Source organism: Eurytemora carolleeae, unplaced genomic scaffold (assembly GCF_000591075.1).
Source record: "Eurytemora carolleeae unplaced genomic scaffold, Eaff_2.0 scaffold366, whole genome shotgun sequence".
In the NCBI taxonomy this organism is placed as follows: domain Eukaryota; kingdom Metazoa; phylum Arthropoda; class Copepoda; order Calanoida; family Temoridae; genus Eurytemora; species Eurytemora carolleeae.
The window spans coordinates 120,846-141,423 of NW_019396319.1; the positions used below are offsets into that span (position 1 = coordinate 120,846).

The 20,578-nt window shown below is 31.0% G+C and overlaps 1 protein-coding gene across 1 annotated transcript; it reads right to left on the minus strand.

Moving 5' to 3' along the window:
* Nucleotides 1-12: 12 nt before the first annotated feature.
* LOC111700864 (cytosolic carboxypeptidase 6) lies at nucleotides 13-15,365 on the minus strand. Its single transcript, XM_023471923.1, has 14 exons — nucleotides 15,298-15,365; nucleotides 12,361-12,417; nucleotides 11,205-11,249; nucleotides 8,051-8,114; nucleotides 7,081-7,121; nucleotides 6,522-6,575; nucleotides 5,950-6,027; nucleotides 3,741-3,767; nucleotides 2,816-2,885; nucleotides 2,162-2,211; nucleotides 1,712-1,777; nucleotides 1,488-1,538; nucleotides 822-900; nucleotides 13-330 (listed from the first exon to the last, which is right to left on the minus strand). Exons 3-14 carry the CDS (start codon nucleotides 11,243-11,245, stop codon nucleotides 253-255), a joined length of 699 nt encoding a protein of 232 aa, XP_023327691.1. The 5' UTR covers nucleotides 11,246-11,249; nucleotides 12,361-12,417; nucleotides 15,298-15,365; the 3' UTR covers nucleotides 13-252.
* Between the last annotated feature and the right edge of the window lie 5,213 nt (nucleotides 15,366-20,578).

Sequence of the window (20,578 nt, forward strand, 5' to 3'; positions counted from 1 at the left end):
ATCTTCGTCTGTCTATCTGTAAACATCTTCGTCTATCTACCTGTAAACATCTTCGTCTGTCTACTTGTAAACATCTTCGTCTGTCTACTTGTAAACATCTTCGTCTGTCTATCTATAAATATCTTCGTCTATCTACCTGTAAACATCTTCGTCTGTCTACTTGTAAACATCTTCGTCTGTCTACTTGTAAACATCTTCGTCTGTCTACCTGTAAACATCTTCGTCTGTCTACCGGTAAACATCTTCGTCTGTCTACCTGTAAACATCTTCGTAGGAGTTTCCATAAATAAAAAGTCCCGTCAGAGCCGTGTGCGCATGAACATCCAAAACCTGTAATTATATTATGTACTGCTTGGAAACCCAGCTTTGCGTGAAGTTTTACGCGTAAAAGTCAATCCACTCAATTTAGAATGTTTAACCCAAGCGCAGCTAAAAAACGTTTCCGTGGTTCTAACGAGTTTCTAATCAAAACTAGAGGCACATCTGTCAAGGGGTTAGCAAGATATGATCGGACATACACACACACAGACAGACAAACAGAGATTAATACGTTATTTCTATATGTTTTATGTAAATTAGGACAGTTGTGGAGTAAATGCCGCAAATTATTTGAAAGATTAGAGACGACCTTTAAAGAGAGTGTTTGCTTCGCGTATAATAATTTTCTCCTTAAATACACAACTGCAGTGTCTAGATTAAGTAGTCTTACTTTGAAATATCTAATGTCTCATTGTAAAGCGGATTGCAAAACAATATGGATAAGAAAATTGCAATTTGAAGAGATTTATCCGTTCTTTTGTTTTTTATTCATCTTTATTTACCATGTCAAGCTTATAGGTTGGATGATTATCATAGTAGAGCAATTGTTTTTTTAGTTGATCAAGTTCAGGGTGCAATAATCTATACAATACAGTTCATCTACAAATATGGAGGAGATTTTAGTAGTTTTCAAGCAAGGACAAGGAATAATCTATATAATACAGTTCATCTACAAATATGGAGGAGATTTGAGTAGTTTTCAAGCAAGGATAAGGAATAATCTATATAATACAGTTCATCTACAAATATGGAGGAGATTTGAGAAGTTTTCAAGCAAGGATAAGCAATAATCTATACAATACAGTTCATCTACAAATATGGAGGAGATTTTAGTAGTTTTCAAGCAAGGACAAGGAATAATCTATACAATACAGTTCATCTACAAATATGGAGGAGATTTTAGTAGTTTTCAAGCAAGGACAAGGAATAATCTATATAATACAGTTCATCTACAAATATGGAGGAGATTTGAGTAGTTTTCAAGCAAGGATAAGGAATAATCTATACCATACAGTTCATCTAAAAATATGGAGGATATTTGAGTAGTTTTCAAGCAAGGACAAGGAAGTTAATTGACAGAATTTCTTTCTGAAAAGAACAAAAAAGAAAGAGGATGAGGATGAGGATGAGGATGAGGATGAGGATGAGGATGAGGATGAACAATATTCCTTTGAGTATCTGCCCAGGCTCTATTTAGATCTTGTCCCAACAGATTGCACCTAAACAAACAAATAAAACATTAGGAACAGCGTAATTATATTCCCATCCCTCTAGCCATACCCTCCGGACCCACAAACCACTATTTTTTTTAGATAACTCTCTAGTAAGCTAGATGAACAATATTTACCTCTGGTTTCCTATAAAACTCTCTAGTAAAATGAACAATATTTACCTCTGGTTACCTAGAAAAACGCCGACTGGGTTTAGCATTGGAACAATCTTGAACACTATATGTTCCCTAGTCAGTTCAATAGTTTAACTGTTTCTTCACGCATAATATATTCTAAAGGGACAGTTTGTGAATTTGAGGGAATTAATCGCAAAAACAAATTTCAATAACTTTGGAGAAAACATTAAATCTAAAGAACCGAACGGGCTCAATTTTTTGTTGCAACTCACATGACCCAAAACAAAATTGTTACAAGAAAATTTCGCGCCTTTAAAAGCCTTGTAAATAAGAATAGGCGAAATTTTAAAATTATTGATCTTTTAAAGTCATTCACCATTCATAAATATTGGTTTATTATCTAAAACTATGTTATCATCAATATTTAACATCATTCACTTTAACAGCCGTGTCTAATTGTGAAATATAGAAATATAAATCATTAAACTATTTTTCCTTAAACATATTGCAACCTCATGAGAGCTTGTAAGAAAATCAATAAAACCCTAAAATTAATAAATAATTAATATTAAAACAAACTACAGGGGTCCACAAAATAATATGGCAAAAAGCGATAACATTTAAACTATAGAGTAAATTCCATTAAAGTCACAGTAAAAAGTCTTTTGTTAGAGCGACTTTTTTATTTTGATTTTTTCCCCCGTGTTTTTATTTGACTGACCTCAGGACCTGAACAGTTTTTTTTTATAAACTTTCTTTCCCATAACTTTTTAGATGGATTTTTAAAATAAACATTGTGTGAAAATTAAACCATGGTGATGAGAGTTGTAGTAACTACAGTCGACAGGGTTACCCACAAAAAATGAGACTTCGGAGACGACTGCACGAAATGTATACTCATTGTTTCTTTCTGTACAGGGTTCCCTAAAACTGCAAACTTTTCTCTCTCTTATCCAAATCATTTAATAAGCCATTTAAGACTATCTTCAATGCAGAAAATTTGATTTAACCTTGGAATCGTCGTCTATACAGTCTCATCCTTTGTGGGTAACCCTGTATAAAAAAGGACTGCACACTGTATAAGTTTTGCGGACCCAAATCATAAAACAATGTTGAAAAAATATTTTTTAAATTATTTATCCATAATTCCTGAATTACAAAAGATGAAGGAGTTTCCCCAGGATGTACACGGCCCAATATGAAGACGACTTTCACTTTTCTAAACAAAATTCTTTTTATTTAAACATTATAGATTAGCTTAGAGTAAAGATTAATATAATCTTCAGCGCGCTATCCAGGATAGTAATCGCACACAAGGGAGAAATGAAATGAAAACAGAGCTGAAAACTTTAGAATGCACGTCCCACCGGTGTACATTAGAATATCCGAGCTGGGCCAACCTTTGCAGTCCTACTTTGAACTGTACCGCCAATTTACAATTACTAAAGCGGCAGAGGACTGTGAATGGTGGATATCAAGAATAATGCTTAAACTCCTGGTTTTACTAAAACAATATTATTTTAAAAAGCATTCGATATCCAAGAAAGAAGTTAAAAATTTAACAAATTAGCGTGTCATGTTAATTGATGTACTCTTTAACTTTTGGTGTTGATGGTGTCATATCAATTGAACTAAACATCGATTGAACGAACGTAAGTTTTGGATTAATATGTTTATTAAGACTAACGTTCAAGATTACAATAGTCCTAAAATATGTTCTTTAATAATTTCATATTAACATGATTAAATTAATATTTGTATAAATGCTCTAAAGCCGGCTTGTGAGTAGAGCTGACTTTAATTCAATCGGATATTAGTCCAATCGATATAGCATTGTATCTGTAAGTGTTATCAAACACAACTTTTATACAGTAGAAATATCCAAAAAGAGGATTATAAGAAAAAAATCAAAAGTGTGTACATCGGATAATCAGATTAAGCGATCGTGATTAGGGATATCTTATTCCAAAGTTTTCAGCTCAGTAAGATTTAATCGGTGATCCTCAAATTAAAAGTACCCTCTATTATTTTGTTGAGATTTATTTTTCTATAATGGATAAATAGAAACACTTACCGAGGATTATCTCCGTCATGTTGTATTCTATATTCATTTAACCAGTTCAAACCAGTTTTATTATTAATATAGTCAACCCAAATTATTGCAAGCTTCACGACCTTTTATGAATGGAAAACATCCGATTAATTTGATAAATTTGATCCAGTTCTGTCTTTAAAAACTAGAAAAAAACGTAATTCTACTTAAAGGGTCTGTAAACATATAAGTTTAAAATGACCTTCATTTTTACGTATCTAGCTGAACTTTTTTCTTTCTCTCTTTGTGATGTTTCTAGATAAAATTGAGTCTAGGATTAATGAAAGAAAATATAATCCAAGAAAAAAAATTAATCAAATGAATCTCAGTTAATAAAAAAAAACTATTGTTTACTTAAGACTTAAAAAATTGATTTCTATTTAAATTTTGCTTTTATTTGGAATATTGTGATTTAGATATAACACTTGATATCGTCTTTTCAAGAGTTAGGCGTTTTTCCTTCATAATAGCCCTGAGGCAGAGACCCAAAGAAGAATTACGCGTTTACCAAGAGCTAAATTACAAGACAGACAAAGAGCATGCTGCGCGTAACTCCTTTGGGCCTAGGCACACAAGTTTTTACCTCTGTTCAATTTAAGTTTCTTAAAGGGAGTGACCGGCTTTTGTAAGGTAGTTGAACTGAGTATGCACTGTTGTGAAAAACTTCTTTCGGATTCATTTGAATCACATTAACTTTTTTAAGATCTGTAAATCTGCAAATTCGACGTTCAAAACTCCTACTTTGGGGTGGATGCGTTTCCAGAATTAGTTTTTTTTTATTATTTAATAACGACGACATAAAATGTAAGAAAGTTCTACAGACGTCATGTATAGGAACATGTTAAGAAAATAAAAATTATTCTTATCATCGAATATAAGTAATCTTGTTCAATTATTAGTTTATATTTTCTCATTATTCTGGTTTCTCATTATTCACAAAGATTTTCCGCAGATTTTCTAGAATTATTATTGAAAAGACGACATTTGAAGAATTTTAAGAAATCTGCGAATAAATTCAAAGAAAATAAGAAATTCAATATAATTATGAAAACGAAATAATCTTTAGAGAAATATGTTCCTAACCATCTAATTAGATTACTGTATAATTTTTACTTTATTTTTTGTTGTCGTTAATTAATAATTTAAAAAAAACTAATTCTGAAAACGTATCCACCCCCAAAGTAGGAGTTTTGAACGTCGAATTTGCGCTTAAGCTCAGAATTTAGTTTACAGATCTTTTAAAAATATGTCTCAAATGAATTCGAAAGAAGTTTTCCAGAACACTGCATACTCAGTACCTTACATAGCCGGTCACTCCCTTTAAGGAAGAATAAACACGAATGCCCATAAAGGATGATACTTTCTTAAAATATAAAAAAAAATTATGGCATTGTTGACGTAATTTCAAATGACTCTTAATTTATAAAATTATATTTACAAGGACAGTCCCTTATGCATGTTTGATTCGGACTTCATATGCTTTGCTAGGCCAGGCATAAAGGTAAATACGTAGATCTGTTAATTAGATTTAAACCAGTATAAAACGGACTGCTAAACAGCTTCCCCAGGCTGCAGGCTAACTATAGGCCTATATAGTCGTACCGTAAAGACATGCTACATTTTCACAAACAGGTTTTTGACTGACATCTAACGGCATCTTGTGCAAATAATATCCAATCAGGGGTTAAGTTTTTCAATTTTTAAAGAAACATAAGGAAACTTTTAACAGAAAATACAAAATTGATGAATTTAGTTTATTTTGAAGATTTTGTATTATACGTATCCAAAGTATTCTTACAAATCCTGAGGATGTTTTCTAATTGGTATTGTACTCCAGTCCTTGTAGAAAATATAGAAAATCTCTGTACTCTCTTATCTCTGTGTAAAACTGGTAAACAATAATTGTAAGAAGAAAGACATCTTAAAATCTGAAAAGTCCTTTCTTAATTCTCCCTTTGTGGGTAACCCTGTATAAACGGATCTTGTATAATACATATTCCAAGCTGTAGTAATCAAGAGGACTGATTTAAATCGTTTCTAATGATACAACATTTTTGGAAGTATATGTTAGCCAATAGCCACACCTCGAAAGGTGTTAATCCATTTCGACGGATTAAAATATGTTCCTCCGATTTAAAAGTCTCGAGCTTGTTTTTCTCCAATAAATCAAAAATAAATAAAGCTAGTTTTCCTGTGTAAAAGATTGTTAGGATGAGATATTGTTATGAGATCTATTTCTCGCTCCATAACACTTAACCCCAGAACATCTCTAAATGTAGAAAACAAATATAAAAAACAGAAAAGTTTAAAGAATGTAAGCTTTCATTTGATTTGAAACTTTTTAAGAAAAAAGGCCTAAAAGTTGAGGTGTTATTAGGCTGATCTTTTTATATAATTAAGTTTTTGAAATTGTATCAGACCTCTAAATGGAAAAGTTAAGGTCCTCAGGAGGAATTGAAAAAAAAACATTTCTTTAATGTTACTGATAATTTTTAAACTCTGATTTTCTGATCCCCTATATTTTTGCAACCCAATGTCAAAGACCTTAGATATTTCAAACTATGAATTCTGTACGATCAAATAATCTTATTTTGAAGCTGCAAGGTGTAACCATCAGTTTGTAAAGATTTAGAGATTAGAAATCTTGAGTTTGTGGCAAAGACTCATTAAATTCCTTTTGGCAATTTATGGAATTTAACATCACACCATTCACAAAGTTCTTTATGATAATTGTTTATGATTGACAACTTATGTTACAGTTACCTGTGTATAAATTTATAAGAGTTTGAGAATAGATTTTGAAGATACAGAAGATGTCTAAAAATTTGGACAATAATTATTCAAAATTTTCAATTTTAAAGAAAATTTACTTTGAATTTCTAGTGACCCTTGGTATAATTTTTATTTAAAAGTGTCTAGCGGATTTGAACAGAATAGACAATGTAGAAAATTAAAAGAATTTATGCATAGATAAATAAATAAACATAGATAGCTTATGTACGCAAAATCACCAAGAATTGTACAGTCCGCGAACTCATACTTCTAGGGGTCAAAGTGTAAAAATTAAGAGAATTAAGAGCTGAGGGTACCATTGCAATTCGGCCTTTTTTATAAATTCCTTGATCGCCTTTTATAAATTCCTTGATCCAATCAAAGCAACCAAATTAATTTCACTAAGATGGGATCATTTATTCGGTATACTGTCCAGTTTTTACATTGTATATGTATATATGTATTTTTATTATAAACATTACTCTAGATGCTTAGAGGTCGGCTCGGTACTTCAATTGCACCGCAATTTAAATAAAGAATAATCTTGCTCCTTGAGTAGGAATAGGGTTGACACATGGCAAACTGATAAACCTAAACATAAAAATTATATTAAAACAAAATTACGAAATATTTGAACTTCATCTAAACGCAATTCAAATTCGTAAAATTCAGCCTCAGGGAAATTTTATTGATTTTGACTTTTAATTGCTGCTTTATCTGCGGCAATTTCTCATTCAAAATTATTAAACAAAAACAACAGAATTTTTGAGAATTTTTTGATATTTTTTCATGGATTTTCAAAAATCTAAATTTGATCATTTATAATCCTTTCCTGGAATGATGTGAGGCTCTACAAAAAATTGGGCCTTTGCGTTGATTCTTGAATTAATGCCTAGATTCCTAATTTAAGAAACCATTCAAGAACTTTTTTTCATGTTATATTAAATATTGAAGAAACCAAAGAACGATTTATTTTGAAACCTAAGTCCACAAAAGAGCCCATAAAATATATTAGATCTGTGGTTATTTTTTATTTCAACCCCTTATTATTGAAGAAATCAAGAAACCTTTGAAAAATTAGGTTAAGTCTGGAGAAAACCTAAAATTTTGAAGTTATAATTCAAAACTCAATTTAACAAGGATTAGAAAACTTCTGTTTCGAATGGAAGTTATATTCAATTAAAACAAGTTATGTTCAGTTTTACCAATAGAATAAAATCGATTTTTCTATGTTTCCCGATTTAATTCAAATCTAAAATGTACCAATGATATAACAAAGGAAAACAAATTCTTGTAGATTCGACGGAATTTCAAGTGACCCATCATTTATAAGAAAATGACGGAATACGAAATGTTAAAAACAAAAATAAACGAAAATATTATTATATTCCTACACAAACAAAGGTGTACAGGATACCGTTGTGAATCGGCCATGCAACTCACTAATCTTAGGATCACTTGAAATTATGTTGACAAACAAATTTTAAATATAATTTTGTTAGTTTGTTCTATATCCTCACCTCTCCCTCTAGATCAAAGGAGAATGCCCAGCTAAGAACATAATTCTTATTATGAAGTGGGGATCTAAACAATAAAAAAATTATTAAAAAATGTTTTTAAAAAATTTGAAAAGTTTAATTGACGAGAAAAAAACTTGGCATAATTATAAAGTTTAGTTAAAAAATTAAGAAAAAATTTTTTCACAAGAAAACTTCCATAGTTTCCCAATTTTTTATAATTTCTAACTTTTTTATTGTTGTTTTTACAAGGTTTCTTGTGGTATAATAATCAAATCTATTTTATTACAAGTAATTATGTCCCGTCAAAACATCGAAAAAAAAATTCCTAAACCAAAACTAATTCAAAATACAGGGCCTGGCACGAATTCTACATTCTTAGTTACATCAAATGTATACTGTTTTTTCGTCGCCCAATCTTTAATCAAAAGCGTATTCCCGATTTACAACGGTACCCTTTAAAGCAGAAATCAGCAAGTCACAATTATAAAAAATCAAATTTCAAAAATAGAAACATTGATCATAAAATCTTGATCAGCATTGAAGGGTGCCGTTGTGAATCGGACTGGTCTTTATAAAGGAGAGTCACTTGAATATAAATGTTACATGTTAAAAACACTTAAAAATGGTTTAAAATTAAAATTAATACTTTGTCATCAAGCTTAAGATTGTTAAACTGGGCGCCCTAATTCTTTATACATATGGGAGTTCAGTGACGAAATTGATGTCATCTTCGATGTTTAAAGATGTATTTTTGGAACATTTTGAATGAATTGAATTGAATGAATGAATTTTGAATAATGTACGATGCCTAAATATTTACAAAATATGGTCTACCGGCTTCGTACAGTGGTAATATCAACACAATGAAGACCACTTTTTAAATTAAGTTTGAATTGTTACAAGCTTATTCCAAAATACAATTGTTTACACGTAATCAAAGAGAAGCTTTTTTGATAGACAGCTTCTCTTGACTTCTATGTTTGTGTGTATCCATGCTGTTTGAAGAGGGGAGGAAGGCCAGCCACAACAATTTCTCGTCCGAGCCACGTTCTCCTCATTTTCTCGTCCGAGCCACCTCGGAATCCTCTTCCTTCGATTATTTTGTGTTAAAACGTTTCCAATTATTGAAGATAAAACTATTTTTTGAAAATCTGGCCACGTTAGGGCATAAAATATGCATGAACTAAAGTATTGCAATGATTATTGTAAACCCACCAAAGATGTATATAGATTGTATACTGTATCATAGTTCATTCAACCCAAGCCTTATCATCAGTTGAAGACTGGGTAAATGAATAACAATAATTTAACCCGTTACTTGGCATCTGTACCAACGTGGAAGGAAACTTCCTTGGAGAGCTGAGATTCGAACCCTATTGACCCTGTATCTAGAGAGCACAGATAACAGAACTTTCGTCGGCAGAGAAAGCAAACTAAACAGCCATTTTGTGCCCCGGAAAATGATCAGTCTTGATGAAGGATCGAAGGAGAAGGGTTGATAAGATCTTCAGAGTCTCCAGGAGGAGAATTATCTTCACCTATGATTCAAAGATTAACTACAGTTGATCCTGCAGTTTGTATTTAATAATAATGTAAAATAAATGTCTGTGCAAAGTTGGTGCGTTAACCGATTCAACCTGGCTTCTTACATTGAGTTTCTCTTTGTAAAGTTTCCTTTATTGAGTTCTTTATACGTGGGTTTCTCACCAAGTCTACAATTATATCATGTTGGAATCTTCAAACCCATGAGAATGATGTCAAACTTTATTTAGGTAAAACTCTTCTGCCTCCGTAATGGCTGACCTTCGTGATATAAAATAAATAGCAAAATATTCGGCATACCTCTGCCTATAATTTTCCCAATGGAACCTTCCGGAAAAATTCTATGGTTTTCACTATAGTTAACAAATAAGATTGAAGTTCTATAAACTTGGAATTATTAGAAAAGGTGAACATTTTTAAAGAAATCAAACATGAAATCTTTAATTCAATTGAAACTTTTCTTTTCGATTTACAAAAATTTGAAATTTTATTTATGCCTCAACGTGGCTTGATTATCAAAAAATAGTTTTATTTGGAAGAATTAGACACTTAAAAAAAATATTATTGAAAGGACGAGGATTTCGAGGTGGCTCGGACGAGAATATGAGGAGAATGTGGCTCGGACGAGCAATTGTTGTGGTTGGCGGCCTTCCTCCCCTCGTTTGACAGCTTGAAATAAATCAAAATTAAAATCAAAAGTCGTCTTCATTGCATTGTTATAATCGTCTACACTGTATATGTTAAAGATTGATTGATATAATAAAAATTGAAATAATTTTAGTTTAGTTTTTATAATATGCCGATTACACTGTGAGCTAGATATAGAAGGAGGGTGGAAAATTCATGGGACATGACTTTGTGACCTAGTAGTTCCTCCAGCTTTCATTTTACGCACAAAGGAGAGAAAACAAATTTATTTGGTTACATATATAAAAATCCAAAACATATTTCCTCTTCTCGAAAGCTCTTTAATAAGAGAAATTTTGATAAAAAACATTTAACCCTAACCTTGTAATTTGTTTGCCCTAGCACCCTCATTTTTGACACTATCACCGTGAAATTTTGTGACTTTTAAGAAAAAGGATTTAGGGTGGGGTACAGGGTGGAAAAAAGTCGGGTCTGTGAAAAAAAATCTAAAATAGCCCATGATCGTGTGACTAAAGCTACAGTTAGAGATCTAAATTCTATATTTTTGAAAAACCCTTGAAAAATGCATGTAGAAACATGTGTCACACTTTGATAAAAATATTTTTATCATTTTTTACCACTTTTTAGACATTTTTTCCACCCTCCCTAGCACCCAAACTATTACAGTTATCGGTCTAATTTTTTTTCTTTGGGCTGGCCATGAAATTATGGGTCTATGAACAAGCATTTCAACCCTGTACCTATTATCTAAGGCCTTTTTCTAGGGGGGAGCGACAAACGCTTCTCCCACCAGGCTATACATAGATTCAGACCCCCCCAGCCTTTATATGGTTAAGATATAACATATGCGAGTCTGAAAGCCGTATATCAATGCAATGAGTCGAATATTTTTTTATTTTGCGTAAGTGTTTTTTGTAATTTTTACGTTATTTTTCAATTGAAATATTCCCTGCAAAAGTGTAACCTGTGATAAAACACGTGAGTTGTTGGCATTCTTTGCCACATTGGCCTGAAATATAAACATAGTTAAAAACTGAACACTAGATTCGTAATTTTTTTAATTTTTTTAACATTTCAAACTGTGACTTTTTGATCTGACAGATGATTAGAAATCAAAGTATTTCGATCAAGTTTTTTAGTTACTAATCCTATAGTTCTATTTAGTTCACTAAGTCTTGTAAAAACTTAAACATTTGTTGATGGGGGCAATGTAGCGGAATTAACATTAAAAAAACCTAGTTCAGAAATGTTGGGTCTGAAAGCATTGATTGCAAAATGAGAAAATAAAAATGATGACGTCAATCAATAAGAAGAGCCAATCAATTGAAATATGTCAATTAGAGGGAAATTAAAACCTGGGTTAGGCAGAACAGAATACAAATAAATTGAAAACTAGAAATTAAAAAAAAGTAGATTAACATAGTTCAATTGCAACTCCAAAAATGATGTGAATTAAAATAATAAATTGCATTTCTAAAAACACTGACTGTAATAGGGAAAACGAAGAAAACCGAAGAAAGAAAATTAGAAATATCCAATTTATCTGTAACCTAGCCTAAAATGTTTATGTTTTTGTTTCTTTATTACTTTTTATCGTTTATAAATCTTTTTGCATACAGTGTACTCTGTATATACTATATAGTAACATGAACTATAGACAGGGGGGGAGCAGGTCAAATTCTTTCGACATCACGGGTACGACTTTGTGACCTTTTAGCTTCTCTAGCCTTGATTGTGCACACAAGTATCAGAAAATCAAAAAATAATTTCAAATAAAAGGAGCTATGATTAAAAAGATACAAGAATTTAAACTTACGTGAAATTTACTTCAGCTTGACGTGATGCAGATACATACCGGCCCAAAAAAATAAATTGCAATTGCAAATGCTGTGACTAATTATAAAAATGTAAGAAATTAAAAATTCGATTTAAAAAAAGTTAAAATATGTTTGCTGTCGCAGAGCTATATATTTTGAAACCCGTTCTTTTTCTCCTTTAGATAAATTCAAGCTGTAAAAATACCCTAAAAAAGGGAAATGATCAAAAATCCAAAATAAGAGAGGGGGTGCAGAGAGGGGGTGCAGGGAGTAAAAAGATTTTTAGAAAAATATAAATCTTACCTCGTCGTTGACTTAACTACAGGGGTTAACCCTTGTGATAGAAGGTTGCGCCACTTACTGTTGAATATTCATTTTAAATAGTGAATAATTTCTCCAAAAATAGATTAGAATTGATAAAAAGGTAGAAAAAATAACTTAATAACTTCCAAATTTGCTAGTTTTAGAAATAATAATAAAAAACGAGAATAAAATTGGGCGTTGGGCATTTCATAAAAAGACATGTCATAGAAAGACATTTCAGATAGGACATTTCATAAATAGGACATTTCATAGATAGGAAATTTCATAGACGGACATTTCATAGATAAGAGAAAATGTAAATGTTAATTTAATATGAAAAATATGATGATGGAAAGATAGATAGGCCAGTTCATAGATTGAACATTTCATAGATAGGACATTTCATAGATAAGACATTTCATAGATAAGACATTTCATATACAGAGAAGATTTTCCATAGAAAAAAGAAAATATGAAAATGAAAAACAAGAATTAATATCATTTGTAAAAAAAAATCTCCTATTTTTATGAAAAATCTTCTCTGTATATGAAATGCTCTATCTATGAAATGTCTTATCTATGAAATGTCTTTTCTATAAAATGTCCTATCTATGATATTGTTTTTATGAAATGTCTTTCTATGAAATGTCCCAATGCCTAAAATTACAAATATTGAGATAAATCTATTTACAACTTCCATTAAATCTAATTAGCCCTGAGAGGATTCTACCCAGTAAATAATGAGTACAGAGCTGAAAACTTTAGAATGAGATATCCTTAATCACGATCGCAACTAATCTGATTATATAATGTACAAAATTTTGATTTTATTCTTATAATCCTCTTTTTGGATATTTCTATTGTATAAAAGTTAGGTTTGATAACAATAACAGATACAATGCTATATCGATTGGACTAATATCCGACTGAATTAAATTCAGTTGTTCACAAGCAAAGTTATTTTTATTTATTCACTTTGGTTCACAAGTCGGCTTTTAGAGTATTTAAACAGATATAAATTTAATCATGTTAATATGAAATTATAAAAAAAAAAAATATTTTAGGACTAATGTCATTTTGAACGTTGGTCTTAATAAACATTAATCCAAGACTTACGGTCGTTCAATCGATGTTTAGTTCAATTTATATGACACTATCAACACCAGAAATCAAAACCGGTTTTTCAAAAGTTAAAGAGTACATCTTAACATGATACATCGAATTCTTGGATATTGAATGCGTTTAAAAATAATCGTGGGTTTAGTAAAACCAGGAAAACCATTAGTTTAAACATTAATCTTGATATCCAGCGTTCTAAAGTTTTCAGCTCTGAAATAATGAGACACATTTGGTGATACAGATGTTCTAGTCTGTCATGTCATGTCGGACCCATTTTACAAATTAAAGATTTGTTCTTCTTCTTTTGTTAGGGTGGCTTTATGTTTATTTTTGCTGTGCATAATATGAGATCAACGCTTGAACCAATTTTTCTTCTGGTGTCTGATTTTTGCTACATTTGAACCCATTTTGCTACATTTGAACCCAGTACTTCGGAGACATCAAAACATTTTATAAAGTGTCGTATTGGCATCTTTTTTTACTTTTATACATTAATCTCAGTAATTGTAATAATAAATAAATAGCCATGTAAATATGCAAGAATCGTTTTAAATATAATTTTTCAATTAATAAAAACTAAATATCTGCAGCAGTAAATTTTATAACTTCTTTCGATGTCTCCTAAGTACTGGGTTAAACTGTATGTTAATCTTTGGATCGGGCGTTGATCTAATATCTACATTTTTTGATACCGGGGTAATCATGTATCAAAAAGCGTGTAAACATGATATTCTCTAAACTTGCAGTACATTGTACATTACAAATGATTTAATGTTCTAAACTTAGACATAATGACATCATTAGCTTAAATCATGCGACATACTTAAATTATGCTATAAAATATGGACAGAGATAGATTAACTATTATATCTTGAATTCTTTAAACACGTACCTTAAACTTTAACTGTGCAATAATTACGTAATACGATGGTCTTGATTATGTGATATCAATAACACCATAGGAATTGAATCACGTCAATTTCTGTAAACTTTGTAGCCTAAGAGATTGAATAAAGTTAGTTGACTGAGACTCGGCTTTTGATTAAGCTATCATGAGCATATTAAGCATGAAAGAAAGCTTTTGTTCCCGTTGAAACATACAAACGGGAGATCTTGCTATTCGTTTTAGCATTGATAGCTAGTGCCTGATTGACAGAGATAGTTTATGAGATTATGCCTAGAGCATTGATTCAATATATCGGTAGAAAAAGAAAGCTTGGATCTTCGTTAGTTATACGAGTTGAGATTTGGACGGTGTGTTCTTTAGAACCAGGGAGTTAAGCCTGGTTGAGAAATTGCCTGTGTAGCAATTTTAATTGCCTTTGGGGCTTTTAGAACTAGGGGGTTAAGCCTGGTTGAGATTTAAACTGTATGTCCTTTAGAGCCGGGGATTTAAGTCTGATTGAGACATTGCCTGTGTGGCATTTAGAATCAAAGAGTTAGTCCTGGTTGATCTTGGCAACGAGTAGATCTGGATAGATACGCCTCGAGTGAATTCTTTTGGAGTAGGTATCAAGCATTTATCCTTAAATTTAAAAGTGATCACATAAGATATCGACACCACGCATTTAAGATTAACGACCAAAGTTCCGACTTTTGTGTAAAAAATGATCGCATTGCTCATGTAGAAAAAATAAAAAATCATAAACAAATTATGAATAAATCATCTAATTTATAGATAGAAATACGTCAATAATCTTAATTCATTCAAAAAATTTATTTTGTCATTTACGGTTGAAAGTTTTTAATTTATTTTTGTGAACTATTAAAGGTATTAAAAACATACTTTTAAAAACATTTTTTGTTTTGAATATTTTCCTAATGTTTACTAGGTTGAATATTAATCTTTGATCCTTCTGTGTGTTACTAACTGTAAAATTAAACCAAAATCTGAAAATGATTCAATTTAACAATTTAAAATAATAAGTAGATTTGAAATTTGAAGTTTAAAAAAAAATATTGATTAGATAAATGGTTGTTATCCATTTTATACCTATATTTAATTTGTTTTGTTATTTACTGAACAATATTCAAATAATTAGTATTATCATCTTTATCATTATTATTTTTCTTCTTCTTCTTCTTCTTCTTCTTANTCGGTCCAGCCGTTTTGGCCGGGTATATACAACATATATAATATAAATATATATATACGAATGTCTTGTTTTATTATATAGATAGAAGTTAAATGTTTTGAAACCTAGAAAGCTACAATATATTGCACAATATTGACCAGATAAAGGTTTCAAGGGTACTATTGTGAATCGTGAATTGTTATCTTTGCCTAGAGGGTCACTTTAAACTAGGCTTTTTATAGCTTCTGTGAACCATCTAATAAGAATAAGAACCATCTATGATTATCAAAATATATTTTTTTTTCAGAGCCTCAGATACACTTTACACCATGAACCAACCCATTAAAATTTCTAACTCATAATCACAAGTTAACAGAAATCACTCATAGAGACAAATTAATATAAGTTGACTCATAGAGACAATTAATGAAAATTGTCTCATAGAGACAAATTAATAGAAATATACTCATAGAAACATATTAATAGAAATTGACTCATAGAGACAAATTAATAGAAATTGACTAATAGAGACAAATTAATATAAGTTGACTCTTAGAAACATTTTAATGGATATTGACTCATAGAGACAAATAAATATAAATTCACTCATAAAGACAAATTAATAGAAATTGACTCACAGAGACAAATTAATATAAATTGACTCATAGAGACAAATTAATATAAATTGACTAACAGAGAGAAATTAATAGAAATTGACTCATAGAGACAAATTAAAATAAATTGACTAACAGAGAGAAATTAATATAAACTGACTCATAGAAAAATATTAATGGAAATTGACTCATAGATTCAAATTAATAGAAATTGACTCATACTCTTACTTTAACTTTAGTTCATCCACCCTATAACACCATTGAAATTTTGGGGAAATTCGTCTAATTGTAATACCACCTCGCCCCCTCCCTCCCCCTCACCTTAGAAAATTATTCTTAAACAAACTTCTTGAAAGTTTTAATACGATATTTCTTCCTTGACAAATTATACTTTTTGATTGATTTCCAAAGTGTGTAAATCATAATTATGTTGCAGTAATATTAATATTACTCTTGCAACTTTTGTTTATTTTTGGCTGGTTTCGTGATATACAGCATAATATTCTCGTACTGTTCTGCCAGTGCAGACTTAATGAAAACGAAAATTCTTTAACTCACGATATTTAAAATAACTTTCAGACATAAATGATGCATTGAGGCCCATAAAACTGTGGAATAGGAAGACGACTTCTACACTCAGGTTTTGAATTAATATAGTCTAACTTACATGAAACACAGCAATTATGCAGTGTACTACTCTGTGAAATTGTTTGTTTTAACAACGTCAAATATGGATAAAATGTCGTCATCCTACCATAATATTGTAATTGTCGTCATCCTACTATAATATTGTACATGTCGTCATCCTACCATAATAATATTGTGGGTCTCAATGCATATACTTCCTACAGACACCACAAACGATAATCTTATCATGTAATCAACATTTTTCATTGTTTTTTAACATTATGTGTTTCATAACTTTTTTGGATTTTTTCACGTAGTTTGTCTTAACTGTCAATAATATCCTGACATCTCTTGCATAACCTGGCTAAAAACCATCAGTTTGTTTGCCTGGGAAATATTGAGGGGAAATACTTATTTTGATTTATGCATTTTTGTTAAATCCGTCCTGATTGGGTGGTAACCCCCCCTTCCACTGAACTATACCGAAAAAGGTCAAATTTGTGCAAACTTACTGCTTAACTGTCAATAATATCCTGACATCTCTTGCATAACCTGGCTAAAAACCATCAGTTTGTTTGCCTGGGAAATATTGGGAGGAAATACTTATTTTGATTTATGCATTTTTGTTAAATCCGTCCTGATTGGGTGGGAATGCCCCCTTCCACTGAACTATACCGAAAAAGGTCAAATTTGTGCAAACTTACTGCTTTGCGATCTCTTTTATGTCAAATTCAATAAAAGCAATAACAAATTCTCCCGACAAATGCAAAACCACATTAAGCATTTCAATAAAATATGTTCAAAAATTATAATGTTACACGTTTTCTTAAAAGGATTTCGAAAAAAAAGAATTTCCAATTTCGGTAACTTTAATAATTTAGTTTAATTTAGATTTGAATTGATATGTTCAGCAATATTGTGCAGTACTTCATAACTCTTGAGATATTGTGATAAACTTCACAGTAATCCGTCTTGGCATATTTTCAATTTTCTAAGATTTTGGATTAACTGCTGATTTTCTCTAAATATACTAAATATGATAAATATGTTGTAGTACTGTAGTAAATGCCTTACTCCAATAATGTAAGTCAGTCTGTATTACCAAGGTTCAGACTACTCTAGAACTCTCACGCTCCCTCAATATACTTGGTTGGTATCAATCCAGATACAACCTCTGTAGAACTCCATGGTCTACAATAATGACTTAGTCTGTATGACCAAGGTTCAGACTACTCTAGAACTCTCATGTCCTCTCAATATACTTGGTTGGTATCAATCCAGATACAACCTCTGTAGAACTTCGTGGTCTACAGCAATGACTCAGTCTGTATCACCTAGGTTCAGACTACTCTAGAACTCTCATGTTCTCTCAATATACTTGGTTGGTATCAATCCAGATACAACCTCTGTAGAACTTCGTGGTCTAAAATAAAACTCAGTCTGTATCACTTAGGTTCAGACTACTCTAGAACGTTCACGTTCCCTCACTATACTTGGTTGGTATCAATCCAGATACAACCTCTGTAGAACTCCAGGTCTACAGCAATAACTCAGTATGTATCACCTATGTACAGACTGCTCTAGAACTCTCGCGTTCTCTCAATTTACTTGGTTGGTATCAATCCAGATACTACCTCTGTAGAACTCTGGGTCTACAGCAATGACTCAGTCTGTATCACCTACGTGCAGACTGCTCTAGAACTCTCATGTTCTCTCAATATACTTGGTTGGTATCAATCCAGATACAACCTCTGTAGAACTCTGGGTCTACAGCAATGACTCAGTCTGTATCACCTCTCAGTCGGTATCAATCTGGATATGACTTCAGAATGTATCACCAAGGTACAAACTGCCGTGGAACTACTTGGCCTACAATAAAACCTTGGGATGCATCAATATGGATACAACACTCTCTGTATTTTTACTAGTCGATATCTTTTAAGATACAACTCAGATCCATCACATTTGCTACACGAGGATATATTACTCTAACACTGTAATCATGGGGAGTACTTTTCCAACTAACGTATATTTTGAGTTCTATGATACAGGGTAAGTTAATGAATGTAATTACAAGTTTTACGTTATTATTTACAAGCATAGTGAAATTAATCGCAATACAGATTTTAAATATTTATATACAAGCGTAGTTAGGTTTACAGAAAATGTAAAACGTAATATATCTAGGTGTGTTCAGGTTTATAAATATGGGGTTTACTACAGTAAAACCCTTAATAACGAATACATCGAAAGAATTCATCAAATGTCGTATTCTTCACTTTCTGATAATGGAATGTTGCAGATATTTAGTTTTTTAATTAAATGATTATATGGAACTCTTTAAAACTGTTCCCGCATATTCATAGCCATTTATTTATTTTCGCAAATACTGAAATTAACGTAATATAGTATAAAACTCATTGGAAAATTGTCAAGACGACATTTGATAAATTCTTTCGATGTATTCGTTATTAAGGGTTTCACTGTACAATATTTATTAAAATGGTATAATTTATAATTTTTGATTATAATTGATCTTTTTATCAGTTTATTACGTGTAAAGCTCCACCCCCCCTACCCACCTGTATGACCAGGGGGCCGAATGACCAGCCTAGTAATATTAACTTGACTTCCATCATTTTCACTATCACTATCTCCCATAATTTCCTTCTAGATCAGCAATATTTTGCTGCAACAAGTCTGATTAAAAATAATGTTTATCTATCGATCCACCATCACATGTCTGGTGTTGAATTAATTTAAGTGAAGTTTAAGATTTAAGACGCAAATGTTCAGATTTTTTTATTTTTTAAGATTTAAATATTTCTTCAAAATGAAATTTTAGCTAGAATACATTACTTTTTGTTGGACAACAAAAAACATTTTTACAAGATGGTTTAGATACATAACATTTAATAATGCGAAAACGTCATTTTTATTTTATCAAAAAAACTGATTATACATGTATGACAAGTATTTTAGATCTGTTTGTGGTCTAACACCCTAATTAATTTTTGAAGTAAGGTTGTCATGCATTAAACTACATTCATACGAACATAAAGTTAAGTTAGGATGTAATGAATACTATTTGTATTCCGGTTCAAGATTGGAAAAAAACACACTAAAATAAAAAGTAAAAAAAAATTTAATGGTTTCGTAAAATTAGGGGGTTTACTTTTCTTATGTTTTCAGTTGTTTGAAGGCATAATTAGAAATTAATGTAACTTTTAATATTTATCATTTTTTCGACTTCATACATTTTAACTACTTTGTTAAAGTACTACGTTAAAATATTTTATAAATAAGGACTGGCATTGCATCTAATTGGTTTTCAAAAGAAACTTTTGCAAAAGACAACAAACAAACAGATATTTAATGACATTATATGAAATACAAAAAAGTAATTGCAAATTATAATTAAAAAGTGTTAAATTAAATAATTAAATAGAATTGATATAATTTTATAAATTACTTTTCCTAAAGTTTTTAATAAATTCCCCAAGGTGTGTACTTCTAGTGTAGGTAACTCAGATACTAGAGGCTTTAAGTAATCATGCAACAGTTGAGGTCTATAGATATACTAACAGTTGGGGTTAATAGATATACTAACAGTTGGGGTCAATAGATGTACTAACAGTTGGGGTCAATAGATATACTAACAGTTGGGGTCAATAGATAAACCAACAGTTGGGGTCTATAGATATACTAACAGTTGGGGTCTATATATATACTAACAGTTGGGGTCTATAGATATACTAACAGTTGAGGTTAATAGATATACTA